We start from the raw sequence: 21,151 nt of genomic DNA, 5'->3' as shown, positions 1-21,151 counted from the left end.
AGAAGTGAGAATTCACTCCTTCTCCAGCTTGCCCTTATCGAGGAATCCTGAGCTGTGAAGACCCTGGGCAATTTTGCTGTGAACATTTTAAAGCCCTGACACTTTCCTTTTAGCAGAGCAGGAAGATAATTTTATGAAGAACTCTGGTTAATGCAGTGTTCAAGTCAGTTAAATCACAAACTCAGAAAAGCCGTAGACTTGAGCTTTAGCAACATCTGCACTTCCATCACACTGAGTGCTTGGAGTGCTTCTAGTTTATTCTTTGTAGCTTACAGTATTGTAAATATTTACCATATCATTTCTGAATTGCCATATAGCTGGGAATGTACTCACACACAAAACATATCCATGAAGAGCTACTAAGAGCAGAACTTAATTAGGTGCCAGAAGTTTTTGCTGTTTCTGTGTCTGATTACCAGTCTGATTATTTTCGCAGCTGAATCTGTTTCTTTGTAAACACAGGTGAGAATAATAAGAAAAGCAAACTGTATTTTGAAGATCAGCAAAGAAAATGTATGCTTTGTTTCAGTTATCGTATGCTTCATGAATAAGTATTATATTGGTCTTTTAAAGAATGAGTTGCACTGAGCTTCTTATTCTTTATGTATTTATTTCATTTGCAGTTTCATTGACAGCCTAGAAAAGCCCTTATTTCTTCTTGTAAAAGGATTTTTATTCTCCACAAATAAAGTGGGTCAGCTCCTGTAGTCCTCCTGCATATATTTTGAAATCATTTCCTGCCCAATCGCTGTGATATTTTTCCCTTGTGCCTCCTCCATCTTTACAATATAGTCTTATTTAAACATCTTCTCCTGTTTAAGAAATCTGCATTCGCTGAGTCCTGTGTTTTCGGCTCCTATTGTTTCTGCGTGAATCTTTTTAAATGAGCTTATTGTCCTCCACATGCCAAAAAATTAAGGGTCTGTCCCCGGTCTGTATCGGTCTGCCTTGTATTTTTCCTCTGGAGTTTAATTTTCCTCTTGCCTGTGTAGTTTTGTACAGTTTGAAAGACAAATTGTGGATGGCACCTGGAATTTTTAAAAGGGCTGGTAGTGCTTTTGTCCTTTTTCATTTTAATCCATCATATTTTCATTTTATACATTTAATTGCTCATTAATATTTCTGTTGCATGGATGAGGTAGAACTACATCATCTTCAGCCATTTTCACTTGCCTCTTGTTTGCTTTGGAATTCAATTCTAAATATATTTTATTAAACCAAAACATTATAGTCATAAAACATTATAATGGGACTTCCTTGCTGCTGTCACCTTCCTTTACAAGACTGGAACTTCTCCTTAAGTTCCATGTTCTTTTGCAAGTAGTCTTTAAACTTAGTACTGATAGGTTTCTCTTATTATTACTTTAATGGTTCCAGACCCACTGGTTAGAACTTAAGCTTTAGAAACTCAGGCACAGATAAGAGTCTTGCTGCTTTCTGTTTGTGTATTTGGTAAAAGAACTCCTGCTTAAATGCTCTTCCTCGTTCAGTGGTTTTTAAAAGTAAAGTCAGTCAGATCAGCTACCAGCTTCTTAACATTATGTATAATAAATTCTCCATTTTTATTTATTGTCCACATTGACAAATAACAAAAATAACAATGTTACTAAATGAAGAGGGAAAACAAGAAGTAAAATGGGGTTTTGGAGTTACATTATACACATCTGTCGAATCTCACCTTTGTATATCGTGGTGGAAATGTTTTTCTAAAGAATTAGGAAAGCTTTGTCCCCAGATAACAGGACGCTCACACAGAAAAAAGAAACCTTGTCTGACCATGTGAGAATCTACTGCGAGTTTTTCAAAATTTGCCTAAACTTTTATCAATATCACTTTCTTGGTGATAGGCTCTACAAGCCCCACCAGTATTCACAAACTTACACAGTTGAGTGCAAGAGTTCTGTGTTCTTATTGCAGTCTATTGATTTGTATTAATTTTCCTATAAGGCAGCAATGTATTAAAGATATGACTTCTTTTTCTGTTGTCTGCTATTTAAATATCAAGTATTACCATCTAACTAAACAGTCTGGTGAAGCAATGATGCCAAGCAGTAAAAAATAGGAAGAATATGTACTGTTATGGGTAGCTAGTATTGTCTTCTTTGATTTAATCTCTCTGTGTAAAATATTTCTGCATTAATCAGAGATAGACTAACTAATGTTTGCACGTTTTGTCAACAGAGTATAATATACTTTACAACAAGCTCTCCCAAAATTTTTGACTGGATAAAGGATGAATCCATCCAAAAGATACTGCAGCCTTATGCAAAGTGGCATTATATTGAACGTGACCTTGCAATGTTTAACATTAACATAGATGAAGATTATGTTCCCTGTCTCCAAGGAATAACAAGAGCTAGTTTCTGCAGTGTTTATCTGGACTGGATTCAGTACTGTGCCAGGAAAAGGGTGGAGGTAAGCTCGCATTTTTTTCATCAGTAGTAGTTTTAATTCCTGAGATAGGAGTTAAATGATGCATGGTTACTCTTTTTCTTACTCAGGATTAATAGAGGAAAATGTATTTCATTTAAACTATCAGATATAACTTTTTAAAGGAAAATCTATGTTTTGTAGAATGGAAAAAAGCACATATTAGAGACTACTCTTGTACAAAAAACTGAGCCTCAAGAAGCTTCAAAGCTGTAGTTGTTGAATACAGAACCCGTTCCTTACTGTGCACACTCTCCAACACTGTTAAGTTTATCATCTCTAGAAAGTGTGCCTATAGCAAGTGCTCACAAGTGCTGGAGCGGGCTCTCTTCAGGGAATATCATCAGAGCATTCTTGTTCCTTCAGTGTTGCCGGTGTTTGGGTACACTTGCCAAACATTTGTCCACGTTTGTGTGCCCTTTCCAAACATTTGCCTGTGCTTGGATACAGTCCTCAAGTGGTAGGGAAGTGCACACCAAACTAACTGCTAGCATAGATCACCCCTGAGAGCACGACATTCAGAGGTGAACTACACCACAAAAACGTGTGAAATGACCTTGCGGCTCTAGAAGGTCAGAGACAGGTTTGCTGCCACACATTCGCATGCTTTCACCCACTAGGATCACTGATGGTCAGCAGTCATTTGGCAAAAATGCCCTACTGTATTTCCATGGAATACTCAAAATAGCCCAGAGGGAGAATACAGTTGCAGACAAGCATATTCCTCGGTTTTAATTTTCTTATTATTGCTGACAATGGGGAGAAAATGAGAAGTATATCTTTCCTGGCCACCATATGATGTTATTTGTGCATTTTTCATTCAGGATCACTAATAGAACATCCCAAGTGCTACCACTGACCTTAGCTAAACAGTAACATCAGTGAATCTTAATGTTTCTTCTCCACTTCAGTTCCTTCTCATGTCTCTGCACCTGAATACTGTTCCACGAGTTCCTCTGCATGCCAGTACATTTGGTGGTGTTTTCATTGAATTGTCCTTTAAGCCTTGCTGCCAGCTCTTCCTGCTGGGAATGTTTTCTCTCTTTCCTTGCTCAGTTCCAGGTCTCATCTCCCAAATTTGGACACACAAAGAATCCCAAGGTGCAGAGAAAGTCTCTGCTAAATGACACTTCTTCACTCATTGTGTGGCTGTACCTATCAAATAAAATGATAGATTTAGGCATGCCCAGTAGACTTGAAAATCTTGTGAGTTAGAGATAAAAGAGCAAACAAATGCCTGCACCAGTGCATGTCTGTGTGCACAACAATTCATATGTATATTTTTTACATCTTTTTCTTTTTCCTCTTTTTCCGTAATTCATCAGCTGTATAGAGGTAAAGGTCAACTATGTGATGAGATTTAAAAAAGCTTCAGTGTGCACCCTGAAAATTAGTATACTCTTTAGAAGGAGCTACATTCTCTGTTACAGCTGACTTCAGTTTTAGAGTCAAAGAAATCACTCGTTGCATGGACCAAAATAATAATGTGTACTCTCCTAAAGGTTCAAATTCATGGGAGTTTGGTTAAGTTTTTCCTCCTGCTTCATAGCAAAGTGTTGTGTTTTTTTCCAAAAATCTCAGTTTAAAAACAACAACAACAACAAAAAAACCCTCCTAAGCTAGTAAACGTAAATGAAACATTTTGACTTCTTGTTAAAATGTGAGGTCAGTGTCATCAATGGCATGTAGTTTCGATATATGTTGGTATTCACCAGAAGTGTTTTCCCCAGCAGTTTTCTAACTAGATTGTTCTTCTGAAGTGTGTCTGGGGGTCTCATGTGCACCTGTTGTCCCATGCAGAGGGGTTTTGCTGCCTCCAGTTGCAGTGTCTTTCAGCAATAAGCAGTCCACTCTGTTTTAGAAAGCCCTGTCTGGAAGAAATAAAAGCAAAACAAATAAACAAAAACAACAAAGCAGCAAAGATTTCCTCCCTCCCTTTTGATCTTGCTACCTGAGATTGAAATGTTCAGTTTCTAGTCAGCGGGCAAAATAAGCTGCATTTTGCAGAAAGCCTCTGATTGCGATGATCTTCCTTCTTGTTCTGCTTAATTGCAATGAGTGTTTTTGTGTACAGATCCATCTACAGACATATTTTATGAATGTTACCATTTATAGTATTGAAATGCTTATCAAGACCGTATTTGTGTCTAGAATTACATGCTACTCTTAAAACTTTGTAGCACTTGGACAGTGATGAGGATTCTCCACTAGTAACGCTTTCCTTTGCCTTGTGCATACTGGGCCGAAGAGCTTTGGGAACTGCAGCTCACAACATGGCCATCAGGTAAGTTTTGGGAATCCTTTCTCCTCATCATTAAGTCACGATCTGTTTGTGTTTTTTCACTTGCTGTAGAATCTCAATAGAACCTTAGATCAAGGTGAAGTATTTCCTCTATAAAGAAAAAAAAAAGATTTCTGCCATTCCTGGACATCTTTTACTTCAGTAATTTGCTTAATAACTAACAATAGTCTTTGTTTCATATGGCACAGCAGAATCTTGCATAGTGTACCTATGGCTATTGCTTGTGTTCACTTGAGTCTGGCCTGGCTACTGAAACCCTGACATCCTCCAAAAGGGGGAATAAACTGCTAAGTAATCTAACAGCTAGTTAGCTAAATAATAACAAATATGTAAGTGTACTGTATTCCTCAGGGCTATTTTTCATAGTCATTGTGCCACTTCATTCTGGTGACCAAGAGAGAACCCTGCATGTCTTGAAACTGCAGCTGTATCTGTGCTTGGTCTAACATAGTCGGTCAGTCAGTCGTTCAGAACACTTCTTCCTAAAAAATCTAGCTTATTACTTTTATTACTTGGTTAAGTTTATTTCTATATATGCTATTCTTCTTACATTTTTATTAGGGGTTCTTCCATTTTCACTGGAGGTTCTAATTTGTTTGGGTTTTATAACATACCTTTTATGCTGTTCTAGGTGTTCAGCCTGAGTAATTGATTGTATAGATAAGGCATTTTATTAATAATCTTTAAAAAAAAAAGTCTACCTTCCCACCTAATTTTAGTTTTTTATTAGGTGCATTTGAAATCCCTGTGTTCACAAGACTTTAGTAACAATAGAAAAGTTTAATAGATACAGAGTCTCTAAGTGACCTTGCTGTATTGGCACAAAATTGTGAATAAAGCTAGCTAGCCTTCTATCAACAAATCCTTAGGGACAATTTGTCTTATTAACAAGTAAACAAAGGCAGCATGGGTAAATTTGAATGCACTTTATGTTATAAACCAGACCTTTAAACATTTGCTCTAGCTTTGTTATCCTTTGAGATGTTCTGTAATGTCTATTTTCACATCTTTGTTCAGTCAGTCATGCAAAATGTTCCTGGCCCACATGGCTTATTTCTTAGTGTGCTGCTCCTTTCTGCTTTCTCAAGCGGCTTTTGTCACCTCTTTTCTGTTTTTTTTTTTTGTTTGTTTGTTTGTTTGTTTTTGCATATTCCCTTTCTCTATTAGTTTTGTTCTGGGTTTCTGGGTTGAATTTATTTTCCCTTAATTTCTATACATTCAGATTAGTGCAATGTTTAGTAAATTTGCCCTATTTTTTGATGATCAAAATTTTTGAGTATGAGGATGTGATAGAAAAGTTGATGAGCATTTATGATTTTTTTACAGAAAAGATTAAAGTGATTTTGATCTGGGCCCACAATAGATATGTCACAGTGATACTAGAAATGCTTCTAAAAATATCACAAAAGCTTCCTAAAACTGTCAACACATTGCATGTACTTTCCACAGGATCTTAAAATCTTCATTATGATGGTTTGGCACTAGTACAGGTACAGTAACAATGTCACCTATTTTTATTGGCTTACTTGGTTAGTAGCTAAGGCAAAGAGATAATATTATCAGAGACTTTCCAAAGCTTGACCTCAAAAGTATGAATGTTGAGGATAATTATCTGGAAAGATTTTAAGAATTGCACAAGTCAGCTATATTGAAGTCATTTTAAAATCTGGAACATAACCAGTGAACCAAATCAGGTTCTGTCTTTTGGGAAGTGGACACTCAAGTATTTAAAAACATCTTTTCTTGCAGATAATAGGTCTGTAGAAGGCAAAGAATTGTGGTAGTCATATGCATTGCACAGCTCCATCCCTGTTTTTCCGATTCTATTATATATAATCCTTTATCTTTAATCAAGTCCTGGTTTTCCTTTCTATTAAGAAAGTGCTCCAAGGCAGTATTGAATCATTGTATTTTTAAAATGTACTTTATGTCATAAAAGGGATTAAATGGAAGCTTCTGTCAGAATCTTTTTCAGCATTTCTTCACAAAAGTTTCTCCTAGAGAAGTTTCACTGTGAAAACTGTGTCACTTACCCACCTGGGTAAGGTATCTTCAGTATCTTTCATCTGTCAGAAAGATCTGGAAAAAAAATAGGAATCTGAGTAGCACAATTCAAGTTATAAATTGCTATGGCTACAAAACATGACTTGAGCTTGATGAATGTTGTTTATTTTTGTCTTAAATAATTTATATATTTATTTTTTTTAATTGACAAGAATACTTCAGTAGAAATTATTGCCTAGTGAGAAAGGTGGGTACTTTACCCTCAGACATCAAGACTTTTTAAACAAAAATCCCCCAAATTCAGCTGAGTACAGGACGAAGAGCAGTTCTTACCATACTTACTGTCTTTATTGCTTCACAGAGATCATCACAGCTTATTTAAACACAAAGAAGCAGTAAATAGCAAGACTCTGATAGTTGTACATGGCATGCCAAGGAGAAGGAGACTTTGTCCAACGCATGCAACACCCATAAGGCCAGAAAATGTTTCCAAAGATTAACTTCTGGCAGTGATGGCAGGTCTCCCTCCTCTCGCTCTGTATTTGATGCAGAGACTCAGCTCTTGCAGAGGGTAATTTAGAGCGTTATTGCTGGTCCTTGGCTGCAACTCTCAGCTTGCTGCAGGTCTATATTCAAGTCAGATGGGAGACAAGTACTGTGGAGCATCAGAAGTTGGAGGAATCATTTCTTAGGTGATTTTTTTTTTTTTTTTACTCCTTTTCCTTTAAAAGGTATCATGATTATTTAGGTTAATCTGGCTGGCACTTAGAAATGACCTTGAACTTCATCTTGGATCTTCTATTAATTCTGGCTGTGAAGCACCTGGTCTATGGTGTTGCTAGAGATTTCTTGATGGGTTTGAGATGTAGTGGGCAGATAGGTGTTGTAATTTTCTTCCCCACATGCTTATTTCTGTGAAGAATTTCAGATATGTTCAATGTGAGCAAACCGTCCAAGAATCTGTGCTCTGGTGCCCATGTTTTGTTCTCTGGGGTGACTGTGCAGGAAGGAGGAAACTTTGTGTGGACAAAGTCTAGCCCTTAATGTGTCTTGAGGAGTGACAGTCATCCAACTGCCTCACAAAAATAGGAATGCAAAGGTAACGTGCTACATTGAGCTGTGCGCTACAGAATTGAGATTCAAGTTTACATTGTGTATGTAAACTATCAATTTGCACTCATTTACACATGATTTTGTGTAATCTATTAATCAGTAAATGTCACTGTGTAAACCAAGGTTTTAAATGCTCTTATATAATGTATGTAAATAATTATTCAGTGTACCTGTTCATGGAAATGTCAGTAGAAACCCAACATTAACACTAGATTATACTATAAATGCATTCATTAGGAAGGCAGAACATTGCTATGCAAATCACATGCTCTTTTAAACTGTTATTAGGAGACATCCTGCACAAAATGCAATTTGAAGAATGACATGACATTACCATTCATTTATTCAAATGTGAGTGATATGTTTCAGTGTGCATCTATGGAAAAAATACTTAATAACGTTATTCAGCCTCTAGACCTACTAATAAATAAATGTTCAGTGTATGTTTCAAATTTGGAAAAAAAGGAAATTCTCTTAATAAAGTATCTCTCATCAGATACTTCCAGCGGGAGCTGGAGCAGGCAGTGCAGCTTTGTGTGTGCCAGAGCTGAGCAGAACAGGAGCAGGGGAGAAAAGTTTGACTCTTAGCTCACAACCACAAACATCTAAAATATCACATTTAAAGGGGCTGCCAGTGAAGATATTTCTTTGAGGTAAGCTGAGATGTACAGGTGATTACTGGCTCACAGGCATGCACGTGTCTTTATTGCTGAAATAAATCTACAATTAACATTGGGAGAGGTCTATAAACTGTAGACAGAGGATTGGGTTTGAGGTACAAAATACACAAAGACACATTCACCAGCTCATGAGCCATCATCCATTTGTACTGTTTGGGGGCTTGTATTAAATGCTTTTCATTCCAGTTGATGGAGCAATGTAAGGAGTGAAGAAGGGGGGAGCATTTGCTTTGGCTTTGTTGCCCTCCCCTGGTCCTTGTGGTGTTGTTTCATCCCCTCCTTGCTGCACGTCTGAGAGCCACAGCATCCCCCACACCTGCATTTTTAGAAACAGCTTGCCATTGTGATAGCAAGTTTTCAGGTCTTAGCTCAGAGAGTTAGAAGTGTTGCCAGAAATAGCAGTTGTGTGTTTTCCTGATTAACATAGTTTCTTTGGCATCTGAATTTACCTTAACTAGTTTTTAAAATACTTGGAATGAGCCTGCAACTGCAGCAGATGACTAATTGAGGTATGTTCAAATGGGGCCAAGAAAGTAGCAACAACCTAGAGTCAGGGCAGAGATCAAAGCTGTTGGCTCATAGCTTCCTCGTAATCTCATTAGTGTCTTCAGGAGAGAGCATAACAATGAGAGGAATAACAACAGCTGTATTTTATGTGGATTAAGGGCTGTGTGTTATAGGCTTGAGTTAGTGTCACATTATAGGTAGGAAAGCCTTGTCCGAAAGCCTCATTACAAGTGGCAGAGGAATAAGAAAATTGAATGGTTTTGTGAACACAGCAACGTCTTCCAAACCTCTCTGGTGGGAAATACAATACATAAAATAATTGTCTCTCAGCCTCCCGCCACCGCTTTGCTCCTTGTAACAGTCACATTTGTTCTTAAAAATGCTGGTTAGAGAACTTATTATGCAGAGGGATGGGAAATGGATAAGTCTTCCCAAACTAAGCACAGTGGGAGCTGTACGTGCTTCTGTCCGCTCCCTCTGCTGATGCTCAGCTGCAGTTTGCATAGCTGTCCTAGTCGTGGCCTTGCTTTCAGCAGATGTTGCTGTTCACAGCAGCCTGTTTAGCATGTGCTGATGCCTATAAGGCACTTTGATGTGAATGCAAACTCTTGGTCTACTCGGGCGTTCATATTTGGTCTGAAAGCCTCTAATGATGTAAAAAACAGTTCTCTTTCCTGCTTGCTCCTTCCTTCATCCCGGCCAACTTTTCATAGCAAATGCAGGCAGTGTTACTTGGGGAAAAACTATACCGCTGAGCCATTAGTAGGTGCACATTTTGGGGTCGTTTTTTTCAGTTTCATCCTGGAAAATGTATTTAGGTACAGAAGTGTTTTTTTCCAGGCAGGGATTCATTCACATATGCTGCATGCTGTCTGCTGGGTGGGCGACTGGAAGGACACCTCCTGATTTCTCATCTGCTTCAGGGAGGTGATTTGTGGGTGCATGGGCTGCACCCACCATTTTTTTTTCTATCTGGTTTATTCTAGGGCTTTCCTAGCTATTCAGTAGGGTTTGGGTATATTATCATTTTCCGTACTCCAGAGATGATTGATCGAGGGTCAGCAGGGATTCATTCTTTGAAGACATGTAACAACTCCCATTGAAACCCGTGCTTGAATGTTTTGAAGCTCTGAGCGTATGTGCCTGCCTCTTAAACCTAGGCATGTTTTAATATGCAACTTAGTACTAATAAATGCAAATGAGGTAGGAATTCACAAGAGCTTCCCTGTGCTCCTACTGTTCCCAGCAGTGAGAGAAGCCCTGCCTTACTGAGTGGCCTCAGTCCCACTGATCAGTTGATTTGTATTACATGGTGCTTTTGCAGAGAAAAACAGTAACAACGGTATATATCCTTCTGTTTTAATTTCTAAAACATGCCACCCACCATGGGCAAAATTAGAATGTTTGAGCTTGAAGGTAGGCCAAGCTCTCTTTTCCCTCTCTCTGAAGAGAAAAAAATGTAAAATATTTTTTTCTTTTCCAAAATAATTAAGAAAGCTCAATTAAGTAGAAAGATTATGCATTCTCTGGAGAAAGTGTGGATGGTAATGAAAAACTCTAACATCTTAATGCTTTTTCTCCTCAGAGCCTTTACGATCTAAAAAATCAACTGTTGTAAGAGTGAGTAAAATCTTGGCAGGTAGATGAAACCATGTCCTGCGGGTTTGTAAGAGATGCCTGCTTTTTAACAGATGGTTCTGTTTTCCTCAATTTCAAGATCAGTTCTTCAGAACAGTGTTAGGTCTGCGGTCCTCCTATAAACATTACCTAAGTGGCTGCTGTGTAGTTGTGCAGAGCTCACAATTCATGGTGCAGGCTGGAGCTGCAGGCTAACTGGTTCTCTTCACAAAGCCCTTGTGCAACCATCTTCTAACAGCTGCTCCATTTTGTCCCTTTAACATCTCGCTTCAATCTCAGATCCCGGCAAACCGTCCTCCAAGGTCAGGCAGAACTGGTTACATCTAGTTGCATATATGAAGAAAGAAACCCAGCCATGGTTGCTTTAAGGCTCATTGTTTCGGTATGAAATGCCTAAGGTTTAATTCATACTCTCATCTGGTTTGCTGAACAGCTTGTGAAACTCGGGATTCTTTTCAGTACGTCTGGTTTAATGTTTGCCTGGTTTTGAGTTTCATGGCAGAAGTCTCAGATTTGCTAAATGTATATTTTACAGCTGTTAATTATTTTTACCTTGTGAGCAGAACTGCTAACAGTGATAAATACATTTTCAAATGAGGGGGCAGCTTCTGCTGCCTGATTAGGCATTGCCGAGCAGCTGGCACTGCGGCGATGCAGCACCCTGATGCACCCACGTGATCCTCCCATCCTTAGGACTTCTGTTTCAGGTGCCACACTCCTGTCATGGCCAGATGCTTGCAGTGCAAGCAAAAGGGAAAACACTGACCCAAAGGAATGGGTTTTCAGTAGAAACATGCAGCCTTTGCTTTATACTAACCTCAAGAATGCATGCAGTGCAGTCCCAGGTCCATGTCCTGGTTCTCCCTGTGCTGGGCAGCCGACCGGGGTCTGGCTTGGTGAGCCAAAGATGGTTTCTGGGACTGACTGCTGCCTTTCTCCTGCAGTTTAGACTCCTTTCTTTATGGACTCCACGCGCTGTTCAAAGGAGACTTCCGGATAGCAGTGAAAGATGAGTGGGTCTTTGCAGACATGGATCTGCTGCATAAGGTGGTTGCCCCCGCAATCCGAATGTCTCTGAAGCTACATCAGGTAGGACCTTTAATATATATTTTTTTTTAATTTTATTTTTTAACTTTTACTGTTGTATTTGTTTTCTTAGGGAAATACAGGAAAACTTGGAAACTGTCCAAATTAAAAATGAGAGGGAAATGGAGTACTTGTTGCCTTATTCTGAGAAACGTCCTTAACCAAAATGGAAAAGCTCAGAATGTATTTATTTTACATTCAGTTGATACGGGGTACCCCCAGCTGTCCATTTGGAACTATTTTTATTGCAGAGCTTGACCCTGCCTAATGAAAGTTAGAACAAAACTGACGATCACATCATGTTTTAGTTACAGAGGTACCATAATGATGGTTTTTAGCTGAAAATAAATAAATTGATCAGTAAGTTTAAAAAATCAATAAATTGATTAGGCTAATTTTACTGTTAATTTATCAGTCCTTTAGTGATGGGCAATACATGAAAAACACTTCCACACATTAAAAGTCACAGCTGAGAGGAGCGGTGGTTTGAAGGGGGGTTAGTGTCACAGCTGTGTTTGATTACGTCATGCTGTTTCTGACCCCATTCTGTTTTCAGTTGTAAAACTCTGGCACACCTCCATTGAAGTCACTCCAGTTTCTTTAGGTCAACCCTTGTATAGCTTGGAATTGATTTTGTTCTTGCTCTGGCATATTATTTAGGCTCATACACTTCGATAATGCATGGTATTTTATAATTACTCTGAATGTAACTGAAGTGGAACTGCTCTGAATTAATGCAAGCGAATTGGACAAAATAATGTTGTGGAAGTAATCACTGGCAAGTATTGCTTTGTGACAGCTAATGAAGTAACACAACATTGTGATACTTGTTGATGGATTCACAGTCTGTGCTTTGTTGTGGTTTTACAAGAATGAAAAGAAGGATTTCCACAAGAACTGTGGAATGTCCCAGGTAATTTTGATCTCCCTCCAGATTATCCAAAAGCTCTGCCTCCTGTGGTTTCCCACTTTATAACTTGTAAGTGGATAAGCTCTCATTCTCTGCCTTTGTCCAGTGGAGACATGAAATCAGAACAGGTTACAACAGAACACTTTCTGTATTACTGTTAAATCAATTGTTCTACTTCCCCCAACACTTGCTGTGACACAAGTCATTTGCGGGGCTATTTGGCAGACTGTCTCAAAAAAAACCAAAACCACCACCAACAACAAAAAACTACAGGTTTTTGTTAATAGTTCTTGTGTTTTCATAAATATACCTGACCTTTTCAATACTTGTTGTACTACCAGGACCAGTTCACCTGCCCAGATGAGTATGAGGACCCAGCAGTTTTGTATGAAGCAATCCAATCTTTTGAAGAAAAGGTTGTGATTTGTCATGAAGGGGACCCTGCCTGGCGCAGTGCTGTACTCTCCAACAGAGAAGAGCTGCTAACCCTGAGGCATGTGGTAGATGAAGGAGCAGATGAATATAAAGTTATCATGCTCCACAAAAGCTACTTGAGCTTCAAGGTTATCAAGGTACATGAACCATCTTTCTAATACTGCAGTAAAAAAGGATGAGGTTGATCGTATTTGTCAGAGTAGGGACTGGAGGCCCCAAGGGGAGCGCTGTTCAGTTCACTTCTGCTTTGCACCAGTAATTTTGTGCATCAAAAGCAACATCCCAGGCTTAACCAGGGAGTAGCTGCTCATGCAGTTCATAAAACCTGTTGGTACAAAGACACGGCATGCTTGCACCCTGCTACTGCTGTTCTATCTAGACCACATAGTTCTGTACTTTAAGTAAAAATGTTTTTACGTGGTCCACACTGTGTTTTACCTACCTGTAGGTCAACAAGGAGTGTGTCAGAGGACTGTGGGCTGGGCAGCAGCAAGAACTGATTTTCTTGCGCAATCGTAACCCAGAGAGAGGAAGCATCCAGAATAATAAACAGGTCTTGCGGAACTTAATTAATTCTTCATGCGATCAGCCATTGGGATATCCAATGTACGTTTCCCCTTTAACCACCTCATACCTTGGGACGCACAGCCAACTGAGGAACATCTGGGGGGGACCTGTCAGTTTGGACAACATTAAAAAGTGGTTCAGATCCAAATGGTTAAGGTAGGTGTTAAATTTTGGTCATGCAGATAGACACTGCAGTCTCAGTTCCACTGTAATCTCTGTTAAGAGAGTAATTGCGTATTGTTATCTATGGGTAAAAAAATTAATTGCAGACAACTCAGAATGTAATAGAACAGCCCTACAGATATGGCAGAAAACACATTCATTTGTGGCTTTTAAGCAAAGCTTTCTATATGTTAGTCAAAATTAATTTTCAAATCACTTAGCAGTAGAGACATTTCCCTCGTTCAGGGGAATTTTACTGTTTAGTCCTTGTGAATAGGGGTGTCTTTTCTGTAACTTGGTGACGTGTCAGAAAATGAGGAAATGTGTTGGTGGGTTATGCTCCAGAGATTTGGCAATGTAGATGATCATCCGCACATCATTGTTCTTGACCAAAGTACATGTAAAAACAATTACACATTGCAAGGTCTCCTGACATGGGTGGCACAAGTTCTCCGTGCATGTAGACTGACCACGTGTTTGTTCCTGCAAACAGGATGCGGAAGGACTGTCAGGCAGCTCACCATGACAGAGGCAATGCTGAAGAAGTGGATAATGGAGGGGGGTCATCTAGCGGCAATTCCGCAGGTAACTCAAGCCAGAGCAGTAGCTCGCAGCACACCAGAGACGGAACCCCTCAGTTGCAGGCTTCATCACATGAGGTCCAGCAGCGTGCAGGTATTTGCACAATTTACTTGGCTTTTTCTGTAGTTTTCTCCCGAGGGGCCACATGGACAGATGCTTTTTGGGCTTCTCTCATATCCAGTGGAAAACTAATTTTAGAAAGGGGGACCTTTGTCTTTCCTGATGGCCAAGCATGTGTAGGAGATGGCTTCCTGATATTGTTCCAGATTTTTACTGGGAGAGCGTAAGACAAATGTGATTCGTGTGGCTCACCAAGGGTTCCACTGTCAAACTATTTACTGTGTTATTTTTGGACTAGGAGGTACTACTAACAAAGGCAGAATGAGAAATTCAGATGGAAGGGAGTCTACATGTGTGATGCCCATTCAGTTTACACATTGAGCCTGTGCTTATTGTTGACTGGGAACAGCAGAACTAAAAATATGCAAAAATGTTAATTATCTTAGAAGAAGCATGATGATTTATTTGAGGAATTAGTTTGGCTGCTCATCAGCACTTGTGGAGAATAAACAAATAACAAATAACTCACTATGTCTATACATCAGTTACCAGGAGAAAATTAAATGTTGCCAGTCACTCTGTCAGTTAACAGCTGAGCCTTTTTCATATTAAATTACGGATTTAAAAGTACTTCAGATGCGTTTGTAAGGTAGAAATACTGGCCTTCACATTGGAAATATACATTAAGTTTGCTAGTGGGTCACCATGGGACCTGTCACTAAGGGACCAGGATGTGATGAAAGGTCAAGTTAATTGACTGCGTTACAAGTTGTGGTATTACTGTATCAATTAAGGCAGATAACTAGAGGGTGTAACACTTGTTTGTCTCCTGTTAAGATCATTTTGACCTATCATTAAAAATAATGGACAGGAATGGAGAAAATCTTGCCGTGAATATAAATCATGCTGTAAGGATAAAATAGCTACTGCTTTTAATTGAGTCTAGCTTTAAACTAATCCCCAGGTGCATACTCATAACTTGACACTGCAGTAATCTGAATGGCAAACTTAATTGTAAAATAACGATCCCGAGCATGCCATGCAATAATGAAAATTAATTGTGAATTGTTTAAAAGGATGTATTGGGTGCCTAGAAAACCACAATCAAGAGAGGTCATGCTTAATTAAGAAAAGCTACCTGACTATGAGGTAAAATGAAGAAATGCACAACAAATGCAAGAAAATGGAAAACAGCAAATGTAAATCAGTATTCAGTCCCAAGAGAGAGTTGATAACAGAAAGAAAATGAAACAAAGAGAACTTTCTGACTAGCACCATAGGAACAATAGGAAGAAAGCTGATTTGCTGTTGTTTATTTTTTAAGAAAATTAGAAGCACAAGAAATTGTAACAGTAGTCTTGATCAGTCACTGTATAAAAAGGCTAAGTTATCAATAATGTAGAAACGAGAAAAGAACATGTCTGTTTTATACTTGGGAAAGATGCAGATGATCTATGATCTGATCATGAAGTAGTTCTTTGCATCCTAACGGCTACACAGAACATTAAAGAGCAGCTATCAAAGCTATATGCTTAATTGAGAAAATCCAAATAACTCTCATTCAAGGTTTTTAAAAGAGCTGCTTAAAAAGCAAGATCCGTTTGATCTTCAGTAAATATCAGGACAGTACGACGATACTAGAGGACTAGCAAAAAGCTTATGCTATGTCAGATGTTAAAGAATGAATAGGGTCACCTGACTAATACATGTCTGTCAGTCTGTCTGTGCATCAGTACTCTTTTGGCCTCCCATGCACAATCCCTGTGCCCTAATTTAAGAAAGACCTTTGTAATTTGGAAGGAGTTCAAAGAAGAGAAGGAAAAAAAAGATCAAAAAGCTGGGAAATGTTCTGTAGTGAAAAATTAAAAGCTTTCAAATAATTTCTATTGTAAGAGATTCTTTGATTGTAGTCTGTAAGTACTTACCTGGGCAACAACAGGTGACCAAAGACAGTTGCTTCTAGCAGACTTAAATACAACAAAGCTAAGCAAGTTCTAATTTGAAGTCAAGTGCACATTTTTAACAGTGAGAGTAAATAAATAGCGAAACAAGTGGCAAAGGGTTAAGATGGATTCTCCCTGACCGCAGGTGTTGGATGCCTTTCTTGAAAATAATAGTAGTAATTAATGCCATATAGAAGTTAATTCCAGGAAGCTCTATGGCCTGTGGTATATAGCATGGCAGACTGGATGATCACAGCAAACCCTTCTAGTCTTATAATCTATGAATCAAGTGCATTTAATGCTTTCCTATTTCATTTTGCAGCCTGGTGCCACTGAGTCTGCAAAATGCAATTAAAGCCCTATATAAAAGTGCGACAAAAATCAGGAGCATTGGAAACATGTGGGGTTTTCCCCCCAAAGTGTCCTTATTTCATGATGCGGTTCATGGAACACCCTTTGTTTCCTAATTGTTTTCAGGGACAAAGTTATTTCTGTGTAGATACGGGTGGTCTCCTGTCCAATGCTCTAACCTCCGCCTTTGGGATGAGTATCGAGTGGTTTTGGACAGCGGTCAGCTTGGCAGTTGAAATCACAAACAGATGTTTGGCCACGGTAGCCCCTGCACAAACCCACGCACCACAGCCCCTCTGTTCCCAATTCGAATCCGTGCCTTTTATTTAGAAACGTAATGTATTAAAATAACCATTGGATGCAGAAACTGCAGCACTTACTTAAACAAAGCCCCCGGGTCTGAAGAACCTGCATGACCCCGGCAGCAGCGCGCATCGTCCCTGCTCATCATGCCTGAAGTGCAGAGCACGCTCATGGAGCCGTGCACCTCTGTCCTGTTGCTCTCAGAGATCATGGGGCTTTTATTGCCAGGGTAGCAGCGCAGCATGCCGTCTGAATAAAATTATTTTTTTATTGTTCTAACAGTAGAAATAATGATATATTGTAAATGGGGTGGAAAAGCGTCCAGTGCTTGCCAAACCACCTAGGTTGTAGCCCAGCCGAATGGCTCCAGTGAGGTAGGTTATGGCCCAGCTCTGCCATCTGACTCCATGCCAAGGTTCCTAAATCCTCTTTGCTTCAGCATCTGAAAAATGTGGCTAATGATACCAGCCTCCGGAAAGCAGGCCTGGGGATGTAAAACAGCATGGTTCAGCTATATAATGTAAATAGATTGGATATGAAATCCTGCCTTACTGGATGCAATCCTTGTGAATTGAGCAAACAATCATATTTGTGAGCCACAGTGTGAGATTTATATTGCTCTATGCCTGCAACATTTCAATACTTGGAAGGGTTTCAGTGCTTCTGTCCCCTCCATACTACTTGTGTTGGGAAAAAACAAAGCAAAAAAAATACCAATAACCCCAACAACCTAGAAATGCCTCAGATTTGTTTCTGCGTTGGTGGAGCTCAACAGATTATCTGCCTTTAACCCACAGCTATAGCTAGACAAAATGCTGGCTCGTGTTAATGTTTGGAGTTTCCTGGAAAGCCAAAAGCCAAGTAGGCACTCGCATGACTGGGTGTTTGCTGCATAAGCCTGGGTTAGAGCCAGTCTGCAAGCAGGTGTCTGGAGGGTTCACTGGCCGATAAGTTGATTTTGTTTTTCATTCTGTGGCTATTTAAATATGCAAGCATAAGAAATACAGAAACGTTTTGTTTGCATGACATAAGGTGCTGATGTAAATGCTAAAAAAGGCGGGGGGTATATGTACAGGAAGACAGAATTTGCCTAGGCCCATCAGAACAGTTCATCCACTCTATCCAACAGAGGCTGCATTAGGATGCTTCACAGAATGGAGCAAGAGCTGTACGTGAATCTCATTTAAACCACCAACAGCTTACCTTAAGTAGGGGTGCTCTTATCTTTTCAATCTGTGATGTACTGTAAATATCAATCTTGGATCTCAGTCAAACTGTCAGGCTTAAGAACTGTCTTGTAGATGGAGTACTGCCTTCCACTTGGCTGAATCCTCAAATTATCATTCCTCATATGCAGTTTTTAATTCACAGGTCTATGCTTTACTTTTGCAGCTAAGTTATACCAGGCCATTTAAGGTGGATATTCAACATCCCCTACTTTAGCGTGGTTATCAAAGGGGAGTGGAGTTAGAGCAACACTGCTTATTCACTGGGCAGGTTAAAACGTACAGGGCAGACGAGGTGAGATCCTGTGATCAGCGTACCTTTCTTGGTGTCTTTTCTCATTTTCCTCTCTTTTGACCCAGTGCAGAACCACTGGAGCGATTCTGACCAAAAATAAGAACTATTGTAGTGGAAAAATAGAAAGCTTCATAGGTTTAGCTGTTTCTCATGTCTGAGATTCTTGGATTCTTAAGCTGATACAACCCATAGTAACATGGGTTACTATACACAGGACACTGTCAATAGCATAGACTTCATTAGGATACCACCAAAGACAGCACTTAAATATTTTACTCTTTCTTTTAAAGGCAGGAGAAAACACAGGAGTCAGTCTGTCCAGGCACACGCTGCTTTAAGCCAAAGGCCCCCTGTTTCAAGTCACTCTGGACCAATGATGGAAAGCCGCCAGCCTTTCATCCAAACATCTACATCTGCCCATGAAATTGCCCAAAGGCTTTCTAGTAGCCAGCTGTCACTCCACAACTCGGCAACATCTGTGTTTTCTCAGTCCCCTGCTGTTCCCCTTGCTGGCCAGCTGACTGTGCAGGACCGAGCTGCTGCACTGCTCAGGTCCAGCCTGGCCTCGTCCACCAGCTCAACTCTCAGCCTGCTGTTCGGCAAGAGAAGCTTTTCGAGTGCTCTGGTGATTTCTGGGCTCTCAGCTGCGGATGGAGGTAACACCAGTGACACCCAGTCATCCAGCAGCATGAACATTGCCATGGGTCCTTCTGCCAGAGCAGCAAGTCAGGCAACTCGGGTAAGGCTGAAGCCAGAACAGCAGTACTGGCCATGAGCTGCCATGCTGCTCACCTGTCAAGTTCTTGAACCACTGGTTTCTTACTTGTCTTGTAGTCTTTTTTTTTTTTTTTTTTTTTTTTGCATTTTGGTATTTGTTTTGGATTTTGCATCACAATGAAAATGAGACTGTTTAGTATTTTGTGCATATATGAGTGATGTATTCATTGGTAATGGTAAGCTGGCCATTAAGAATGCACCTAAAATTGCAAACTGGGACAAAAAGTTGCTCTTCCTTTTACTGAGACCAGGGACTCAAGTCTTTGTTTTATGCAGCCCAGGTGGTAAAGTACCATCATAAGCAGACTAAATAGTACGTTTCTTGCTTGCTCACTCAGGACTGAATTATTTGTACAAAGAGGAATGGCACCCACTAACAGTGCACTTGTTCTGTCTCCTTTGACCTGAAATTCAATCCAGAACCTTGGAACCTTATTACTGAAAGGGTTAGTCAAGGAAGGCTGCAGGAAATATTTCCCAAAGGAAACTAAAAAGCCTTCAAGGAAACCTGCATGCGCTGTGAATCAGCATTTTCTAACAGAAAAATAGTGCACACAAACAATTTCCAGCCTTCATCCCAGTAGGCTTCCAGTTCTGTTTCCTTCTTCCCTGGAAAATTCAGTGCACATACTAGTGCTACTGTTTTATTGTCTGAAATGTATTTAACTTCGGTTACCATCTATTGCTTTCCTCTATTTTAAAACCTTTATCTCTACACTACAGAGCAGTAATGGGAGAAGATGGATTAGAGATAAAGGGTGGCTGCAACTGGAGGCTGACAATGTAATTAAGACTGACTTTCACGTCTGGCCTATCAAAATGGAAATCGAATTGGCAACAGGGGAAAATTGAGGATATGGAAAGTCCAAAACACTTTTTGGCTAATATCATTCCAAACTGTGTATAACTTCCCTAATTTTCAAAGAATTCTCCAACTCCCAAGTGAAAAAAGCTCTTTAGCCTTTGTGTATTTTGCTCTCAACCCAAAAATGCCATTTATGGTACAGTTTATGAGGTTTTGCCATTAACTTCAACAGAATTTGACTGAACGTTATTCATCTGGGTTCAATCCTGCTTTAGTACGCTTTAGTACTCTAATAAGCTTTAACAGTATGTACAGCTGAACATATCAAATGACAAGGTATAACGCCAACTTTCAACAGTTTACAGTCTAACTTGCAAGAATTCAGCCAGTCTGCAGTGGTGAGTACCAGTGGTGGGATTCACCTTGTCTGACTTTCAGCCATGTAAAATTTAGGTCTGAAGTCTCAGTAGATCATTGGTGTGGCCCCTGTACTCAAAAGAGAGGACGATCCAGTTCATCCTTAGAGCTGTCAGGAGGAAAGCTTCCTTTGGAAGACCCATCAGTCCCTGCCAACCATTGGCAGCTTGGATGATACACTTAGACTATGTTGTTATATGTAGGTGAGGTTAGCTCTGGCCAAAATGTAACTGCTCAGAGTCCAGGTGCTCCTTTGATTGAAAGCACTAAGGAGGAAGCATTTTACTTAAACCTTCATACAGCACAGTTCTGGAAAGCTTTCATAGTTCTGGAGATCCTACAGTGGGGTGGGGTGACACAGTGCATAACATTTTCAGGTTCATAATTGCATTCCAGTTCTGCTGCAAAGGTTCCTTTGTAACTTGGATTTAAAATTTGATGTATAAAAGCAGCCCCAGACTAACCTGATTTAACTTCTAAGAAGTTAGCCCTGCTTAAAGCAGGGGTTTGGACTGGATGACCTCCAGAAGTCCTTTTCAATCCAAAGTATTTTACAGT

General features: G+C 39.7%; 1 protein-coding gene across 1 annotated transcript in view; it reads left to right on the top strand.

The window, feature by feature from the left end:
* PCNX2 (pecanex 2) overlaps nucleotides 1-21,151 on the top strand; it is a 156,209-nt gene that overhangs the window by 133,367 nt on the left and 1,691 nt on the right. Inside the window, exons 27-33 of the mRNA XM_035560483.1 lie at nucleotides 2,182-2,415; nucleotides 4,611-4,714; nucleotides 11,619-11,763; nucleotides 13,012-13,242; nucleotides 13,554-13,828; nucleotides 14,328-14,509; nucleotides 18,885-19,333. Coding sequence (XP_035416376.1) covers nucleotides 2,182-2,415; nucleotides 4,611-4,714; nucleotides 11,619-11,763; nucleotides 13,012-13,242; nucleotides 13,554-13,828; nucleotides 14,328-14,509; nucleotides 18,885-19,333 — 1,620 coding nt within the window. The remainder of the gene's footprint in view (nucleotides 1-2,181; nucleotides 2,416-4,610; nucleotides 4,715-11,618; nucleotides 11,764-13,011; nucleotides 13,243-13,553; nucleotides 13,829-14,327; nucleotides 14,510-18,884; nucleotides 19,334-21,151) is intronic.

Source organism: Cygnus atratus, chromosome 3 (genome assembly GCF_013377495.2).
Source record: "Cygnus atratus isolate AKBS03 ecotype Queensland, Australia chromosome 3, CAtr_DNAZoo_HiC_assembly, whole genome shotgun sequence".
Classification (NCBI taxonomy): Eukaryota; Metazoa; Chordata; class Aves; order Anseriformes; family Anatidae; genus Cygnus; species Cygnus atratus.
The sequence above is the reverse complement of the archived record's forward strand: the minus strand, read 5'-3'. Positions and strand labels throughout refer to the sequence as shown.